This window comes from Erpetoichthys calabaricus, chromosome 12 (assembly GCF_900747795.2).
Source record: "Erpetoichthys calabaricus chromosome 12, fErpCal1.3, whole genome shotgun sequence".
Classification (NCBI taxonomy): Eukaryota; Metazoa; Chordata; class Cladistia; order Polypteriformes; family Polypteridae; genus Erpetoichthys; species Erpetoichthys calabaricus.
Window position 1 is genome coordinate 53,156,780 of NC_041405.2, and position 19,742 is coordinate 53,176,521.

General features: G+C 38.0%; 1 protein-coding gene across 1 annotated transcript; it reads right to left on the minus strand.

Annotated features, from left to right (window-relative positions):
• Positions 1–18,783, minus strand: LOC114662171 (uncharacterized). The gene is made up of 4 exons (XM_028815528.2): positions 18,695–18,783; positions 12,464–12,553; positions 6,946–9,183; positions 1–2,223 (listed from the first exon to the last, which is right to left on the minus strand). Exons 2-4 carry the CDS (start codon positions 12,551–12,553, stop codon positions 2,197–2,199), a joined length of 2,355 nt encoding a protein of 784 aa, XP_028671361.2. The 5' UTR covers positions 18,695–18,783; the 3' UTR covers positions 1–2,196.
• Between the last annotated feature and the right edge of the window lie 959 nt (positions 18,784–19,742).

A 19,742-nucleotide genomic window follows, 5' to 3' on the forward strand; every position in this document is an offset into this window, starting at 1 on the left:
TCTTAATTCGCCATACATTAAGGCAAACAAATCTGAATATATAATAGTGTCGGGACTGAGTGCCACAATGGATGGATTTGCTGCTCTTTACATGGCTCTTTGAGGTGACTCGCTATCTTTAAAAGGACTACTTGCCTTTTGCTGCACTAGTTGGAAAAAGTGTGTGAGACAAGGCAGAGTTGCTGGTTTTATAGGCTCTTCTGCTATAGATTATGTAATGCCAGCTCATTCTTTTGGTGACTCATGTCATGATGTAACTTGTCCAGCGTCAATGCACTATTACTGTACTTTTTCTTCAATGACACTTTTACTTTGGACTAGAAATTAAGTTACTCTGTGTATTTGATATTACACTACTATTTGTCCTTTCAAGTGAAGTTCTAAACTTGTCCTGTCCAAAACTCACTGCTGCTCCATTCTCTAGTTAAAACAATTCTTGACTAACCTATTCATACGCATCTCCAGTACATCAGCACCCCTTCTGTTCAAATGTTGATCTGCCCTCGTTCTGAAGCTGTCAGACTAGGCTCCAATCTCTTCAGACCTGACATGGACTGAGCAGATTTGATAACGGATGGACACGTTATGCTTGACTAGACATGTGTTTTCAGACAAAGAAATGTGGCAGCTGACCCAAACTTACTAATGACCATACGCCCCCAGTTATGCTAAAAGACTACAAGATCTGTTTAACCAGATGTTTTTTCACCAGATGACTGCATGTTTCAGACCACCAAAGTTCTTGGCAGTATGCCTGTCTCCAGGTTAAAATGCATGAACCAGCGGGTCAACTAATGAATTCCATGTGCACAATACGTGAATAAACATTTACATTTAAACAGGAAAGAATTTCCAAGCAGTTAACATTTGCAATGTTGACACTTTGTAATGGAGTCACACCCCTATTCTTGGTCAATGCTGAATACAATCATACTTCCAATGACCTGCTTCTTCAGATTCATATATATTCCCAGGCTTATGCTATAGCCAAGGCCTTATAGATATAAGCCGTCTCAGTGTCTCCCCGATTGAACTCAGCAAAAGCCTCTCACACAGCCAGGGTAGCCAGTTCCTGAAAATATTTCCAGCCCAATGACACCTGAAAACCAGCCCAATGAATGACACTGTTGATCTTGGGATTGTTTTGCTGATATCGAAGTCCCACCACCCTTGGAGTTTTGACACTGTCTATGTCAATGGGTGGTTCCTTTGAAAAAAGCACAAAAAAACTCACAAAGCCAAATCAATTTTTTTTTTCTGCACAAAGCTTTCAAAAATGACCCAACTTGATGTGAGAAACCACACATCTGGAAACACAGCACACAGTTATCTTCAGGTAGAAAAGAAGCAAAACAAGTCCAGTATGCAAATATTTCTCAGGGAACTAAGACTATAGGGAACTTTAAGTGTGTCTTCAGATAGGTCATAATTCTAGGAATAGGAAAATGAAGTTATTCTTGAGATTACTAAACTGACAGATATTCAAGAAGCCTCCACGCGTTCTGTGAAGAAGGTCAATACAGAACACAAACAGGTCAGTGAATTGAGGTGGAACTGTCATCCATGGAGATGGACCATGTGGAAATTACTAAACAGCAGTCTAGTTTCCAACATGTTATTACTTCAAAGTTAGATCAGAGGTTCTCAAAGCATTGTGAAGGCTTCCCGGTCTTTCGTCAGAATGAAATGAACCCAACTGGTCATGAAGGAATGTTTTCCAAGTCTTTCATCTAGAATTTTAGAGTTTTTGCAACAATTACATATTGGAGTAAATATCCTTCTTGAGAGTCTTCTGTTGTACAGCTGACCCAGCAGAGGACCAGTTCATATTACACCTTCCTACTGAAGAGATCCCAAACTAGATGGATGATTCTTAGGTGTGATGTTGTCTATACAGTATAGGTTCCAGCTCTTATTAATCACTCCCGAAAAAGGGGAATAAGAAAATCAATGGATGACAGGTTCCATTAAAAAGGCCACAAAATCTTGACTGAATATTAATTACTGATGAGTGGAAAAGTTATAAGATTGAAGAAGAAGGTAAAAACATCTTCATGATTCTTGAAGTTCTGTGTCATGAAGCATCCATTTCAAACAAATGCTCTGTCAAAGGCTGACCCTTGATGGAAGCCTCTTCCTTTAGGTCACAGTAGGAGAGCACTTTTTTCAGCAGGTCACTCACAGTCCAGGACTTCTTCAGCACATTCTTACAACATATGAAATCTGGAGGTAAATGAGAAGTAGAAAAACAATACATTAATTACACATGCACAAAAATGATGAACACCCCATGCATTATTGTTAGTGTAGAATGGGTGTGTGTATGCGTGTGTGGGCATTCTGTCCTGGGTTGGTTCTTATCTTGTGCCTAATGATCCATTTGACTCTGAGGCCAGTTATACTTGATCAGATTTCTCCATTATTCTTTATCAGATCCTGCTAATCCGCTCTCGACACTCAAACAGGAGTCAGTTTAGAGATGCCAATTAAAATGACATGCATATCTTTGGGATATGGGAGACAAATTGGAGTACCCAGGGACATTATCATACAGACAAGTGGAGAACATGCAAACCCCACACAGTCTAAGACTGTGGACCTGTGAAGCCTCAGTGTTAAATACTACACCACCTTAGGGCAATACAGTATATGGGGTCTGAAAACTTACTAAACCATCCAGTTGATTTTCCTTATAATTCTTCTCTCAAGCAATAAATATACTGACACAAGATGTGTAAGAATAATTCGTAATCCAGCATCATTTGAAAGTTTTTAAAAGACTTCAACATTTGCAAAGCATTGTTTGATAAGAGCCACTTACTCATACATTTAAACTTCCACGTGATTTATTTCTGCAACAGCCTTTAAAAAAAAAGAAAGAAAAATGAAGAGTGTGCATTATATACAAAGAAAGTGGGTCAAGCAATTCAATAATGCTTTTTTGTTGAACCCAGGTTTTTCATATTGGTTGTTTGTGTTTCTTTATTTTTATGCTAGATTTATCTCTTCACTGTGAGATGCACCGTAACATACATATTAACAAAATCTGATATAAAAGACATTAAGTTTGGTTTCAGTTGTACACTTGCAGTTTGTCCAGTTCACAGTCTTTTCAGAGTCACCAACAATGAACAGTCACCAAATTTAGATCTACGTTTTGTAGGAAAATAGCAGACTCTTTTCCCTGGATGAGTCAACAGGCACTGAGAACTGTGGGTCACTTGTAAGTAGCCCTGTCTGTGAGCTACGGTCTAGTAAGTATGGGAATGACAATGACTTGCTGTCTGTTGTCCCCTTTCTTGTGTACTCTTCTGGCATCCTTTTATGAAGCTCTATCTTTTTTCAGTGTAAGTCAAAACCCAGTGGTGAAACCATTTTTTTAATCCTTGTAGTCTAATACTGAATATTGGGAACAGCACTTATATCCCAAATGTACTGGCTAATTCACTTAATTTAAACCATAAGGTTGATGTTTCAATCTTGGACTTCACTGTGTAACCCTTAGCAGGCCATTTAAGCTGACTGTGTGACAATTGTACAAAATATCACGACACAACTTTCATGCATTCTTGTACTGCAAGTCACCTATGTGCTAGTTATAACAACAACAACTATAATAATAATAATAGCTGATAACAACGCAGGATCCAATTGTTGATACATGGGACCAGTTCCCACAAATGGAAATTATACATCCAATTAAATTGCAGATGATAGGAGTCACTGACACTATGTCAAAAGTAGTGCTACACATAACAGGTAATTTTTGTGATCCCTCACTCACTATTAGGCTTGGAAGAGATTATTGTACCAGTTAGCAAGATGGTGGATGCTCAAGTCAGTTAAATGAATGAACTAAGGATGGATTTATCACAAAGCAGCCATGAGGTTTTACATAAAGCAGATTGTCAATGGCACACCCACTGGTATGTTCATCAGTAACTGAGATTCACTTTGCTCATAAAACCCACCATACCCCATACCAGTATGTGTTCAGTATTATACTACAGGCGGGATACATATGGGACCTAACCTGCTTTGCTAAAAACTTCAACATGGTATCAGCGAGTGATGTTATATCGGAACAGGCTGAACATTACAATAGTCAAATTCAGGGATCATTTGGTCATTTGGGAACATCCTGGGGGAAATCATCTTCCTTTGTTGCACAGAATAAAAAAATCATAATTTTCATTAGAAAAAGAAATCCAAACCCCAGGGTCTAAGGCAGGATTTCCTAAACTTGAGCCTGAGCTACTACTGTGGTGTGTTATCACTTCAGTCACAATCAGAGGCTGAGTAAAAGCCTAAGCTGGAAACAATTAAAAAGATGGATTCCTCTTACACTCAGTTTTGTAGACAGTATGCAGTAGCGATTAACACATTGGCCCTTAAAACACAAAGTTGACAGTTCAGGTCTTGTCTTTGTCTCATTGTGTGACTCTAAACAAGTTACTTAAGCCTCCTACCTCTCCAAGTGTGAATAATACCTGTAAACAGGTATAGCATATGTATACCTTAAATAAAGTCATCAGCTAAATATACTTCCTAAGAAACCCACCAAAGATATAGTATATGGGCAATAACACTACAAATGAATCAAGGACTCTAGGTGCATTTGGTTGAAGGTATGCTGTCTCCATATTTTATTCAATATAGTTCTATACAATATAGTAAGATTTGTTTTGTTTTTTTGTATTATTTTGTAAAAGCAGATCATATACCATCCATCACACACAGGTGAAATCAAATTCAAAGAGATGTCTTACCCACCCTATTTTCCAGACACCTCCGTTTTACTACCAGCTGTTCCCCAATCTGAAGAGATACCACCATGGACTTGTTATCACAAGCTAGCCACAGAAGAGTTGTTTAACAAACAACATAAGAAAAGGTTTCTGAAAGTTAAGTGTATTAGAGTTCATAGGGGAAACTAGTGTTACACACTTTCTACATCTTGAATACTGAGAATAAGATCCCATCCCTTGCACTTACAGTTTTGTCATGACCAGAAAAACACAAGTAACTCAATCTGTTGTGCAGATAGTCTTCCTATTATCACTGATGGAGATGCCACCCTAACATTTTAACAGGCTTAGTCAATATTCCAATATACATTTTCATGAAATAAATCATCCAAGTTATGTGAATTTTGAATGTATTTGAGGAAAAACACAAAAATCAGGCCAAACAAAAATTAAAAATCCTCCATAACTGCACATATCGAAGAGGTGTAATGTATTTTGGTTTGCCTCAGGTCAGCAAAGAAGGCATCACACTGGAGTTTCCACTCAAAGAGGCACTGAGGATAGGAGGTAGCATTGGGGTTGTCGAGGGAGGCCAGACCACATCTATTCAACTTATAAACCTGTTTGAAGTCCTCCCTACCTCTGACTCTAGTGCCCTGTTATGTGTTGGTTAGAGCAGGTGGCCCAGAAGCATTTTTAAATGCTTTATTAGGGCTCAAAGTTAAGGAGATCACCAGAGACACCAGTGTATACTGTGGTCTGGTGGTGCCAAGGCTTTATGTAGAAGCAAAAGTCTCCATAAATATGGGCTTTCCAGAAGTGCACTAGATGGCCTACTCCAATCCACATTAAGCTTGGAGCGGGGATGAACAGGGTATTTGCTCACAAATAACAAAAATGAGAATGGGGTGAAAAGTGAAAAAATCAGTGAATTTATTAAAAAAATTGGAAGGTGAGACATAAAATGAACCTAAAGAGAGAGATACAGGCATTTGATCATTTGTATGGGCAGTGATCCAGCACTATGACGTAGATCCATATGTGGGTGTGAAGTGACTGTTTTCATGTGTTTCTGTTAGTACTTGTCCTACTCTACCCAATGTATTTTCTCTGTGATAGGTTTATATAGATAGATAGATAGATAGATAGATAGATAGATAGATAGATAGATAGATAGATAGATAGATAGATAGATAGATAGATAGATAGATAGATAGATAGATAGATAGATAGAAAGGCACTATATAATAATATAATAGATAGATAGATAGATAGATAGATAGATAGATACTTTATTAATCCCAAGGGGAAATTCACTAAATCTTGCTCTGATCCCAAATGGCCAGCTTGAAGTCACACATAATGGCTAATATACTAAAAAAAAACACTGTATGGTTGCCAATACAATATCAAGAGAAAAGAATGTGGAGAAGATATTGGACACATGAGACTTTTCATTATTCTGGGGTGGTTAGATGAGGGTGTTGAGCTTCTAGGTGCAAAATGGTGTCCCAGAAGAAAATTCAACAGACAGAGAGAGATATAGACAGAGGACAAGTAAAATTCTCAAACACAATAGAGGATTAGCAGACAATCGCAGCAAAGAACTAGTAGAATTATGTTAATGACAAGTTACAATTGGTACTGGCTCATTTAACCAAAACAGTAGTGTATAGTTCCTCCACTGACTAATGTAGCAAGTGTGGAAAAGAGGCCCTAGAGTTTTGCAGGAGGTTCAAGTCTTGGAGGATTGAGTCCAGTGCTGGCCTAGACATTACCCTACAATACTGCTTCAAAGACCTCTTCTTCCCAGTGCCAGAGTGACCCTGGAGTCGGTAGATTAAATTAGGTCATAGGCTCTTGGCAAATGAGACCAAGACAGAAAGAGAGAGAGAACTTCAGAGAGATAAGGAGGTGAAAGGAAGACCATCACACAGTAGATCCCCCACTCCTTTATCCTAAAGCCATACACAGTGGTACAGAAATGCTAGTCATCTTTTGGATACTTTCTTATTGTCACATTAATAAATCCCTTATATTCATCTCAGTGTAGGTTGGATGCATGAAGTAAAGCAGTCAGCACAGAGTAACTTTTAACCATTACACATTTTTGGTGTAAATGTGTTCATGCTATCAATCTAAATGCAACAGCAACTATTCAAACAATGTTCATGTTGAAACACCAGCTCATCTTTACCTGTGCTTGAGATTCTTTAGATGACAGGATGTAGTATACAGCTGGTATATTTAGATGTGAGGCAGATGCCCAGAGAAGTACCACCTGGAGCTCTTGAGTGAAAATGTCATGCTTAAAATCCATCTTTACTAACACTGGTTTGACACTTCCATTAGTGTCAGATTCTGTAAATTCTTTGTCTTCCATCATAGACAAGGGTACCATGGACATTCTGGAAGAGTCAGTTCTGTACTCCTGTGCTTTGAACACAGGTGACTGATAAATAACACTTTGGCCATTTTCTGAATGACAATGGCCAGGTAATTTTTTAGGTAAGAGCTTAACACAGTCTTGAGTCTGTCTAATTGCACTGTCCAGTGTACATCTTCCAGTTCCTTCTAATGATGTCTGTGCACACTGTGTGCCTCCATCATTTTTCTCTCTGAGGCTGCTGGAGTCTGTGCCCTCTAACATTTGAACTTCCTTTTCACCTGAATGTTTTTGACTTCCTTGCTTCCCCAGTGATACAATAGCATCCTGCACAATTTGCTCACTCATTTTCTCAGCTTTATCGTTGACTTTGGCAAACAGATCTTGCATGACCTCATTTTGATTACCACAAGGAGCAGCTACCATCTGTGCTCTGAAAGCTTCACGCAGAATGTTTTGTGTCAGCATTTTGCCATATGTGTGACACACATGGTGTGGAGAAGTCTGGCATTCAGGAACTGTTTTGGTGGCCACAGTTGGTGTAACAGGGACAACTGTGGTAGTGGAACTGCTCCTTTTTTCCATATTTCTATTGGATTTAAGTGTCAACTCTTTGCATGGCCCACAGTCTCTGAAAGGCTCTGCTTTCTCTCCTACCTTTGCTGACTCTGGACACTGGCTGAAAGGCAATGATGTCTTTAATATCTGAAATGAGGATTGGATTAATTCTTCCACCCACTTGTCTGCAAAAGCAGCAAGGTTTTTAATAAAATATTTGTGATGATACATTGTGTCTTTGCTTGAGGCTTTCTTTTCAGACAATTGATCTTTCTTTTTTTCTGAACCTTGACTCATCGTGCTGGGAAGGCTCAGTGAAGAGCTTTGGGGTGCGTGATTCATCTTTGGTGCAGCAGCAGACTTCACTTTCACAGCTCTATTTGTTTGTGACAGAAAATGATGTTTGCAGCCTGTCTTGTGGCAGTGTGCACCTTCTGTCGCTTCAGTTGTGCCACTACACAAAACCAATTTAAGCTGCTCCATCACCAGCTGATCTGCATAGATTTCTATACTATCTACTTGGCCACTTGAGTGATTCTTCATTGCTTCTCTGTTTCGGGCATTGATTGATGTCACACTTTCAGAATATTCACCAATTAAAGACTGAACCAGTTTTTCCATAAACTCATTTGGTGCTTCACATCTAGTGGACCCCTCTTCTGTGTCATCTTTGGGTGTTGGTGGAGGAGGAAAAGGTTGGAAATCCTGCACGAGTTCACTGGGAAAACTGGTACATGCACTGCCTGCCTCATGTTCAAGTGGGGTAAAGTGGGACCCTTCAGAATAGTCACCTGAACTCTTGTGATCAAAGACAGCTTCAGAGATACTTGAACTTTGGAATTTATTTTGGCTTGTGCCAGAGGCCATGCAGTTTTTAATCTCGGGCTTACTGAGAAGCGTACAGTTAGGACTAGAATGGAAGCCATTCTTGCAGAAGGAATCAGGACGGTGTAAAGGTGGTACACTTGTGTGTAGTGATGAAAATCTTCTACTCTCACTTTTGGAAGCTCTAACTTCTTCCTTTGCCTCCTGAAGTGCAACAGATATAAGCTGTGTAGTGTAGTCTAGCAGGCCTGGATCACAGTATTTGTGAAGACTATCCACAAACAATTTCAACGGTTGGTTGTGAAAACTCATTGCTGTGTGGATTCCATCTGTCTTACCTGTGGAAACAGGCTGGCACTGCATCAATGGCTGCCAACTACTCCCATATAATATGCTATCCCCTTCTTTTGATTTAAACTCTTGTTTAACATCCGTTATTATTTTCTTCACAAGGCACATTGCATAGCTGAAAATTGTTCTTTTGTGAACATAACTAGGAATTGAGTCCTCAGAATATGTCTGGGATGCTGTAGCTTTGCTTTTGGATGCCATATGAATGACTTTGCTCAATTCTTTTGTGGAGTTTTCAAGGAAGATGAAAACCTGTGCCCTGGTATAGCTGGGAATGAAGTATGATTGTGTGTTTAGATTCAGAACTCCCAGATTCTGTAAAAAATAGAGGAAAAATACACTTAAATATGCTGATTTGTTTATTATGGAAGTAAATAAGCTTTTATGGTTCAGACCTTTCACTTCTTTCACTCTTTCTCCTAGCATATAAGCAGACTCCCTGTAACCCTGAGCAGGACAATACAGGCAGAGATGAGAAACTGAAAGCCATTTAATTTATAACAACATGAATTATTAAGTGGCACAGCATTACTTTTTCAGACCTACAAAGTCTTGGATTTGAATCTCAGCTCAAGCACTGTCTATAAGGGATTGCCATGTTGTCCCTATGTCTGCCTGTACTGACCTCCGGGTACAGCTGTTTTGCTTTCACATTCCAAAATTATGTGTGTTAGTTATTTGAAGAATCAAAATTGTTCCCATATGAATAAGAGTTGGCCCTTCAAAGGACTGATGTATCAGAGATAATCAAGTTTGAATACAATTAATTATTAATGTATCTAAAATAATTGATGTTTATAAAAAGATGAATGAAATTCTTTCAGTTATGATTTTCATCATATTTTACACTAGCTGCAAGGAAAGACACATTTAAAAAAGACTTACATTTTACTTCAAAGATTTACCAAATAAGCCAGAAACTATTGTCAATTTAGTTAATTCTTCCAACAGTTTATAATTATTAAGGCTCCTGAAGCTTTTCTCCTTAAGCCTCTGCATGGGAATTTATTTAATGCAAATAAATTATATTTACATAGGTCGACAAAACAAAGAAAACACCACATAAGAAAGAAGTTGAACTTTCAAGGAACTAAATTACAATTACAAATATAACTTGAATTGGTGAGTCATATTAATGAGCTGATTGACAATTAGCTGTATGTCAACTATAAAAAAGGTCTGGCAATTAGCACTTTGCTATGCCCACAAAAACTGTGAAATTTTTTCTTATGTCTTCAGAGGTACAATCTAAAAAATAATGACAGTACATGCTAAACATGCACAAACTGCATCAGCAAAGAAAAATCAATGGTTGCAATAGGGACCACATTGAAAGGGCTAGAAGGACACTTCATAGGCATTGTTGGCATTCAAAAACCACTTGCATCCAACACCACTACACAAAAATGCATAACTTGGTGTAAAACACAAAAAACCTGGACTACCTGACTAATGAAAAAAAAAGCTGCCCACTTGCTTGCCTGAGCAAAGGAAATTGTTTTTACTTCAACTAGATGACTGACTTGGGGACACAGCTAGCTTCTCCTTGTAGATATATGTACTGTAAAAAGGTGAGGGATGAGAACCTATGCGATTTCTTGTCAGTGACATTTCTGGACTTGTCCACAATTGTTCAGAAGAGGGTAAAAGGTGGTTAGAACTAAGCAAGACTGAGATAAAGAGCTTATGATATCCGCTAGATGCAATGCTGAAGTTCAAAGGTCCACCTGTTCGGTTGAAGGAGAGTTCCACTTTGCACAGCTGCATAAGCATTTGTTTCTCCTTTCTGTGTGGGGATGAAAACCAGAGATGAATAGCACCTAGAGATAGTCCTCACTAGTGATGGGGTTGATCTAAGAAACCATAGATAAGTGAAGTGAATTAATGGATGGCACCATTAAAAAAGACTGAACAATATATGTCAGGTACAGATGCATGTAAAATTATTATTTGCCTTTTGACCTATAGTAGTTAGAGAAAAAATGTTTTGGTGCTGTTATTTTTCCTTGCACTTTAACACTTTAGTCTGAGTTTTTATTTTTTACGCTTACTTTTTTTGCAGTTGTCTAATATCTAGTTTGCTGCACTGTTCTAGCAGAGAGTTCTAGCTCCTACTTATCATAAAACATGCTTTAACTTTCTGTATCACCTGCTCTTTCCATCTCTTTCTATTCCTCTGCAAGTTTACTGTTCTGTTCACCTAAAGTGCTGTTTAGCTTCACAAATAGCCTCTCTCTCTCTCTCTCTGTTTATTTATTTCTCTCTATAAATCTTTGGGCCAAATCAGCTTTAAACCCTGACCTCCGGTCATTTTCAGGACATCCAGAGTTAGCTCCACAGTTAGAGATGATTTTTGCTCATTCCAGTAGCCTCTACATTCCCAGTACACTTGAGGATCTTCTTGTCTTAACACAAACATGTCTTTGAATAACCTTCCTGCTGCTGCTCCTCTTCAAAGACAGAGGCGTAGCTAGGGTTTTCAGCGCCCGGGTACAACTGAAGATTTCGCACCCCCTTCTGTTTGCCAAAATGTAATGGGGAACATCAATTTGGTGCCCCCGGATGCTGTGCCCGGGGACAGATGTCCCCCCTTGCCCCTCCCTAGCTACACCACTGTTCAAAGAGCAACATAGTCCTTGATCACATCCCATGAAATTAGGTACTGCTCTGGGATAGCCAGAAAGTCAACTTGTCTTATTCTTGTTCCTGGTTTCCATGATTTCATTCTTCCTATTTCAGAAGGGTAGAGTATCCTAGTGCTGCAGGGTTGTCTGTTCTCTAACTTTCTGAGAGAACATCCCATACTCAGTCCACGTCTCATTGTCTTGTTCCAGGATGCTATGGTATATAGTACTTTTGGGCATTCAGTACAACAACAGGGCTTACCCTCCCTGTTAGCATCTTTCACTGTTATCTGGCAATGTCAATCACCACATTTTGTCTCTTTTTCTTAGGGCCCAGTTGGGCTGTTTTCTTCTTGCACCTTTCTATGTTCACTTGGCTACCCAGCACAATAAATAAAAGCTGGTTCAAACATTTAGACAGTACCCAGCATCTGAAGAATATTCTGGGATTCTAAAATTCTTATCTTTGATGAATAACATTTTGTAGAAGCAAATGCATCTGTGCTTCCTATAGTTTAAAAATCACATTAAAATTCCCTGACCAAATCCAAAGCTGAAAGAAATACGTGAGACGCCCTAAGTTGTGGCATCCTTCCAGCCTTAGTAAATGTCAGTGCATGAGAGGCTTAATCACAGTTCTCAAAATTATAAAGAACACTGCACGTAGTGGTGAGTTAATTTCTTAACAAGTTTGAACAAACAGAAATGTTACACAATGATTTTTTAGCTGGTAATACTGTATGTGAAACAAGCCACCTCATATTATGGTATAAAGCAACCTCAGCAGGCACTGAAACCTCAACACAGTTTTTGCATACTGAATCAGAAACTCATAAGCAACTTTGAGATCAATGACATGATGTCTTCATATTCTGCAGTTAACGTCTTCTCTTTTGACACTTCTTGTTCTGTGTCTAGTTTAATATAAACTTTCAGAATTGTGATCATAATTACATGCCATAAAATCCTACCTGCTCAAAGTCTGGGCTGGAATCTTCAAGGCTGATTATTAAATTACCAAGTTTTACTTGGCTGTTTTGCCAATCAATCTGAAAGGACATCTAGTTTTAAAAAAAGATATATATATTTATTAAATCAAATCTTATTTCACTTTTTCTATATATATTTATTAAATCAAATCTTATTTCACTTTTTCTCATTTATTCATCTATAAAACTGTTTATTTCATTATAGGACCAAACAGAGCTAAAGGCAAGTAAAACAATATAACACATGGCGCCAATTGTGGACTCCCTCTGACTTTTACAATGCCAATATAAAATTGTAAATAAACGTAGCACAAAATAAATATTTCAGATGCCACTTACATAATTTTGGCAATGCAGGAGGTAGAACTGTTACCTTATGGAATTAGAACCCCATCTTGAATCCAATATGGAATGTCTTCCATATAAATTTAACACCCTGTGATTGTGTGAGTTTCCTTCCACAGTCCAAATACACATTGTGAAGTCTGAATGGCTGCTCTCTATTGACATATTATGAGTAAAATGTGTTTTCATATACATGGCCATCTCTTAAGCAGCACTGGTTCTTGAATTGAGTTCTCTGAGACCTTGTAAAAACAGGTGATTGACTGTGTAAGCCTAAGCAATGCACATTTTCGGCCTCAAAAATTAATAACTAAATTCTACTACAAAGAATTTCTGAACACTGTTTCTAGCCAAGAAAGACTCAACTATAGTCACTGTTCACTCTGCTTGCTCTAGCAATACAGGAAATTAAACCCTGGGAAAGAGAAAATTAATTACATCTTGATGACTCAGAGTTTTTGTCTCTCCTCGTGAAGGAACCAGAAAACTAGAATTTCAGGACATCTGATGAGTTTACTCCCAAGTGGGGAAAAACAGTCCCGGGCGTAATAGACCATCCCTTACAGAGTCAGCCCTTTCAGGGTTATAAAAGGGTGTCAAGAGAGGCAAGGAGAACAGTTTAATTTGCACTACAGCTGACATGAACTCTGCCTGTACAGTCCTTCTGAGAATCACAAACACATTTATGGACATTAAACCAAACTCTTAATCTTTGGTTAAATCTCATTCTTTATAAACAAACACAACTGGTAGGTCTGTTATTTAGTTATACCTGCTGCCCTGTCTACTAGCGTGCAAAGTGTGATTTAGCAGTTATAATGTCATATAAATATAGAAAGAAAAAAATGTATTGCTACACATTTATAGTTCAAGTATGCCAATGCAATACTGTAATAGGAAAAACCTTATCAATAAACATTTGGCAGCCAGCAGTCCTAGTGCTAAGATGAAAATAGAACACAAACAATGAAAATATTCTAATATGTTAAGAGTGGGCAAAAATAGGTTTACAGTTGTGAGTATGCAAGGCTGGCAATTTGAGCACTTACGAAATTGTACCTAACTGCACTGTGCCATTGTGATATTTTTTGAGTTAAAAAAGTTAAAAAGCTATCAAGTTAATAAAGCTATTGTAATAATCATAATCTGCCTGTCTTTTTCCATACACATATAAGTGTAAACCTACTTTTCCCCACACCAGTATATAGTAGAAATAAAAAGATAATCCTATATTCTTCTTTATCTTCAGTACTGTATTCATCTTAACTCTGTTTTGCCCGAGTACACATTCATTTCAGCATATAATAAATCATTTACTATTCTAAAGCAGTATCTGGCATGCACTCATGTATGACCTTTTGCTGCCCCCTATTGCCTGAGTTTGCCAAGCTTCCAAAGGGCACATTCATACTAGTAAAGCTCTAGGAACATGCTACTGTAGGTCACTATTTTAGAAAACTTTGGAGATACTTGCTTAATTTGACTTGTGCTTCACCAACTTTTCAACATCTTACCTTTGATTCAGTAAGATACTCATAAATATCTGATTGTATCCATGCATGTATCATATGCTAATAAAAAGGGTTGGTACTATGGCTGTAACAGTGACATTAACTGTGAAAATACACAATGTGATGCACTTGCATAAATAATTTCACCCCTGCATACATAGTTTGCATAGTTTCCCCTTTAGTTAAATAATGCACTATAATTATGTCTACTCCATTCCCATCCCTATTAAAACAACTATTAACAAATGTCATTACACATAGTATGAGCTGTAAGTCTGAAATCAGGCCTGGATGAGATGTCAGTTTAGTACACACAGACTTATTCACACCAAACCACTTTAGAGGTGCCATTCAATCTGGCATTTCAGTTCAGTGTTTGAGAATTGAACTGGGGTTTCAACAGTAAATCTATCCTTTATCCCACCATGCCATTCTCAAGCTTAAAGCTGTTTGATTTAAAGCAGGGTAAGAGGAGAAATATTGGAGATTCACTTTTTCTTAAGTGTTAGTTCAAGGAGTTAGCTTTCATGGAGGTTGGCAGTGCTGGGGTTTAAGGACATTTTTGGTTTCGACTTTTTTTTTTTTTTGTCTACATAATACTACTTGAAAACAGTGGGGAAAAAAAAGTTATTTAAAAAAAATGAAACACTTACTCCCTGTGAAATGTATGTTATCCTATAATCTGTTCTACCATGAGAACACAAATATCAACTAATATTTATTTTAATTGTCAAATCTGCCTGAACAAATACTCTTAAATATTACAAATTCACTTATTTTGCAAAACACCGTGGTTAAAACTGTCTCCCAAATAAATTATTTATTCATTTATTTTCTGAACCAGCTTTATAAAGTACTGGGTGGACAATAATATTAGTCTTTCTAGACCAAATATCCAGTTCAGGGTCAGAGCAGCATAGGGCACAATAAGGAGGCCAACCCTGAACACATCTCCTGAAAATCACAAAAACACTTACACATCCATCCACTCTCACACCAGGCCAACAAACAATCATCAATTAAGCCTGACAGTAGGAGAAAATCGCACAGAAAAATGAAAAATGTGCATCCACCTATTATAATAATAATAATAATACGGGCTGCACAGTGGCGCAGTGGGTAGCGCTGCTGCCTCGCAGTTAAGAGACCCGGGTTCTCTCTCCGGGTCCTCCCTGCATGGAGTTTGCATGTTCTCCCCGTGTCTGCATGGGTTTCCTCCGAGTGCTCCGGTTTCCTCCCACAGTCCAAAGACATGCAGGTTAGGTGGATTGGCGATCCTAATTTGGCCCTAGTGTGTGCTTGGTGTGTGTCTGTGCCCTGTGGTGGGCTGGCGCCCTGCCCAGGGTTAGTTTCCTGCCTTGCGCCCTGTGTTGGCTGGGATTGGCTCCAGCAGACCCCTGTGACCCTGTAGTTAGGATATAGCGGGTTGGATAATGGATGGATAGTAATAATAATAATAACCATTTGCAGGAAAGTGGCACAATGGCTAGCTCTGTTGACTAGTCACTGTGTAAATCTACAATTACTCCCTGTAATCCGTGTAAGGCTTTCTTGTGTTAAATTGTTTTTCTCCCATATCTACAAAAGGTACGCAGATTAAGTTAACTGGTTCAGAAAGTCATAATCTGGTCCCCACAATCCTCAGTCCACAACCTTATTATTCTGCTTATTCTGTCTCTCCATTGCTTAGTCCAGGGGTCTGCAACCTTCACTATGAAAAGAGCCATTTTGCCCCCTCTTCCTCCAAAGAAAAATAGTCTGGAGCCGCAAAACATAACACAGCTGATAAACTTTTAAAAGTTTTAATCTTTTTTAAGATTTTACATGTTACAACCACGGAATACAACAAACAGAAGTGCAGTGTGCATGTGTAGGGCTACTTTGAAATAAATTAAACTGAACTATGCAGGCCTATTTGGGTCCTTCCTATACCAGTGTAAAATTAAAATAAAAACTAGCCCACTTTAATATAAATAAAACATTTAGCTGTAGCTTAGCAGCTTTAAAACAGTAAACATTAAATTCCATTTCAGTGTGCTGAATCAACTGAAGCACCTGAACATACAAAAAAACCTACATCAGCTCCGGGTCCGAAATGAATGTGTTTTGTTTTTCTGAAAAATAATAGCTTATTAAATGCTATTGTTGTCACCTGTTTAAAGTGACTTCTGTTTCTGAAGTTCGCTGCTGATCATCTCTATGTCGGGGCTGTACAATGTGACTTTGACCTTCACACAGGACTGCAGGCTCTCATGTGTGAGGCGGGAGCGATATTTGGACTTTATGAAGTTCATGCTTGAGAAAACTTGCTCACTTAAGTATGTTGAGCCAAAGATGGACAGGACTCCAAATGCATATTTTTTCATGTTCATATACGTTTCGGGAATGGCATTCCATGTGTCGAAAACAAATTTGTCGGGTTTGGGGAGGTTTTAAATATCACTCCATTTGTGCTCTTTAGTGAGAGTAGCCTTCTGACGGGTGACTTCTTCAAGATCCGCTGTCAGGCATTTGAACTTGGACACCCATTAATCTTTATCTGCTATGTCGTCCAGTTCAATTTCTAGATCGGGCTTACTCCTGTGAATGCGGATGTGTTCAGCAGGGATGGGTCGATGTCCAGGGTTGTGACAGGGAAGGAGAGAGTGTGTGTTTTTCCTTTCTGAACTCACTGAATCTTTCTCTAAATGCAGCTTGCATTTTCTGAACAATTTCCCATTTGTTTTTAAAGTCGGAGAATAGATGCTCTGATATTTTTATGAACGATTCTTTCATGTATTCTCCGTCTGTGAACGGCTTACCCCTCCTTACGATCTCTTGAGCTGCCACAAAACTAGCGGCTGTAGTTGACTGTGTAGAAGTGATCCACTTTTTGAAAGTATGTTTGCTCTGTTCAGCTTTCCGTTGCAGTTCCGAAATTGCTCTCTTTCGCTTATCTTCACTTGGGTATTTTTCAGTGAATGCTGAGGGCTTGTTTTGAAAATGTCTTTCAACGTTGCATTTTTTGTTGTTCGATAATTTATCGCCACATATTAAGCACACCGGTAAGCCAGCGTCGTTGGCGGTGAAGGCAAATGCTTCTGTCCACGCAGAATTAAACTCTCTAAATTAGATGTTAAAATGTATAACAGTAGTAGTAGTAGTAAATAAACATATATATATATATATATATATATATATATATATATATATATATATATATATATATATATATATATATATATATATATATATATATATATATATATACAAGTTAAATTAAGAAATTGCCATTATTCATTTTCATGGTTTTTATTTTTTTGTCAAGGCCAAAGGGAGCCACTGCAAGGAGGCTGAAGAGCCGCATGTGGCTCCAGAGCCGCGGGTTGCCGACCCCTGGCTTAGTCTCTAAATAGCTCAGCAGTCTCCTTCATTTATATAAGCCATCACATTCTCAGTGTTCCTCTGAGTCTTAATCTTTGCTCTGTTCCTTTCTCAAAGCTTCGCACAGTCCTTTGCTTTTTTACATCTACAACTTTAACATCTTTTGAGGTACAACTAAAAACATGTCTTTTTAAGCAAGCTTTTGTATTGCCTTAACAGCTGCATTTTCATATGTTAGCTTCCTGCCTTTTTTTAAAACATATTTTATGGTTACATCAATAGTATATGTATGTTTGTAAATATTGATACATATTAAGTACTTATGTAGGTTTTTCTAACATGATACTTTTTTTCTTACTTAAATGTCTTTATTTTGTTTTTTTCTGTTATACAGTGCCCTTTGGTACCTTGAAAGGTTCTTATAAAATTATTATTAGTACTAGTAGTAGTAGTAGTAGTAGTAGAAGAAATATCAGTATCATTAGTATTTAAAATAGGTCCTAAAAGGCAAAATATATATTTTCATTTTTTCCTCTGGCATTTAGCTTGCCACTGAATTGATTTTGTACTTTAAATTAGAAATCAAGAAGATGGAAGCTGACTGTCAGATTAAATCAGACCAGAAGGGTAGAGGATTCAGGACATCAGTCAGAGAATATATATTATACTGGGTTTACAATCTGTCTCTGTGATCACAGGCCCACTTCATTTGATATATGAATATATATATTCATCTGTACATTTTATTAATATTTACATAAAGAAAAACATCTGTGTGCAACTGTAATTGAAACCATCAGTGATTCTCTGTTATCTTACTTAAGAGTATGAAAGACAAGTGCAGGCATAAAATTAAAGTGAAAAACGTACTCCTTCGGTGCACACAAACACAGATCTGGACAAACTCAGCTTCTTATCAAAGTTTTTACAATACTCTTGCTTCACGATATAATGCATATAATTCCTCAAAAATTTATTTCAGTTTTTTACTTACCTTTTAAAACAAAAAATGGATGAAAACAAGACCAAAAACTCCACTTCTTTGCGAGATTCTGAAAATGGTGACGGAAGTGATGTCTGTGGTTTTCTCTTTTGAGCTTATTTCCTCTTCTACAACCACAGTTGTCATAAAAGCAACTAAAAGCAAAAAAGCCATGAACATTGAAATGGAGGCCATTAATGTTATGGTCGGATTATCTGATGCTTCCATCTTCCTGCACTTCTGTTTTTTTATAATACATGGAGGGATGTGTTTGTTAATTCTGACAAAGGTTTGACAAATGAGACAAGACCACTCAGTCCATCTGGCTTGTCTGGTACTTTTCAAGAGAATGCCACTTCTTTTGAGGCATGTCATTTTATACTGTTCTTTTATGGGTCATCTGTTCATTTTCTAGATGGAAGTGGGGAGGTAAGTTCCATACTAGAAGTATTTGGTGAACGGTTTCCCATTCCATTACATTAGGCTCTCACACACCTATACTCACTCATTCCTGGACCAATCCTGAATTACCAATTAACTGATCCTGCATGTCATTTGAACAGCGGAAAATAACTGGAGTGTTTGGAGGGAAAACCCCACATGGACATGGGTAGAACCTAGAAAAGCAATAAAGATAATGAGAGAGTAAGAATTTAAAGCCAGAACTCTTCAAGAATCCAAATCTGCAAGTACAGGTATCTTGCCTAAATTTGGAACCTGCCATGTGCCTGATACTGCTGATAAAGCCTATGTTTAAGCAAACAATCCTGAACTGGATGTGATGGACAGCACCCATGAGTTGGCACTCTGTCCAGGATGGGTGCTCGTCCATTACCTGGCCGGAAAGGGAGGGTGAAGAAAAAACCAAACATTTTATGTTCTTTTCAGGAGATTGGCATAAGATGCCAATAATATAAAGTGTGATGACATCTCACCTGGTGTGGGGCAGGGAAGTTTACCCAACCAGAAGACAATATAATAGAAGGACAGGGGAGAAAATGCAACATGGTTATGGTCTCCCCTGATACAATAGATGGCAGCATCCCTGGGTTAGGATTCC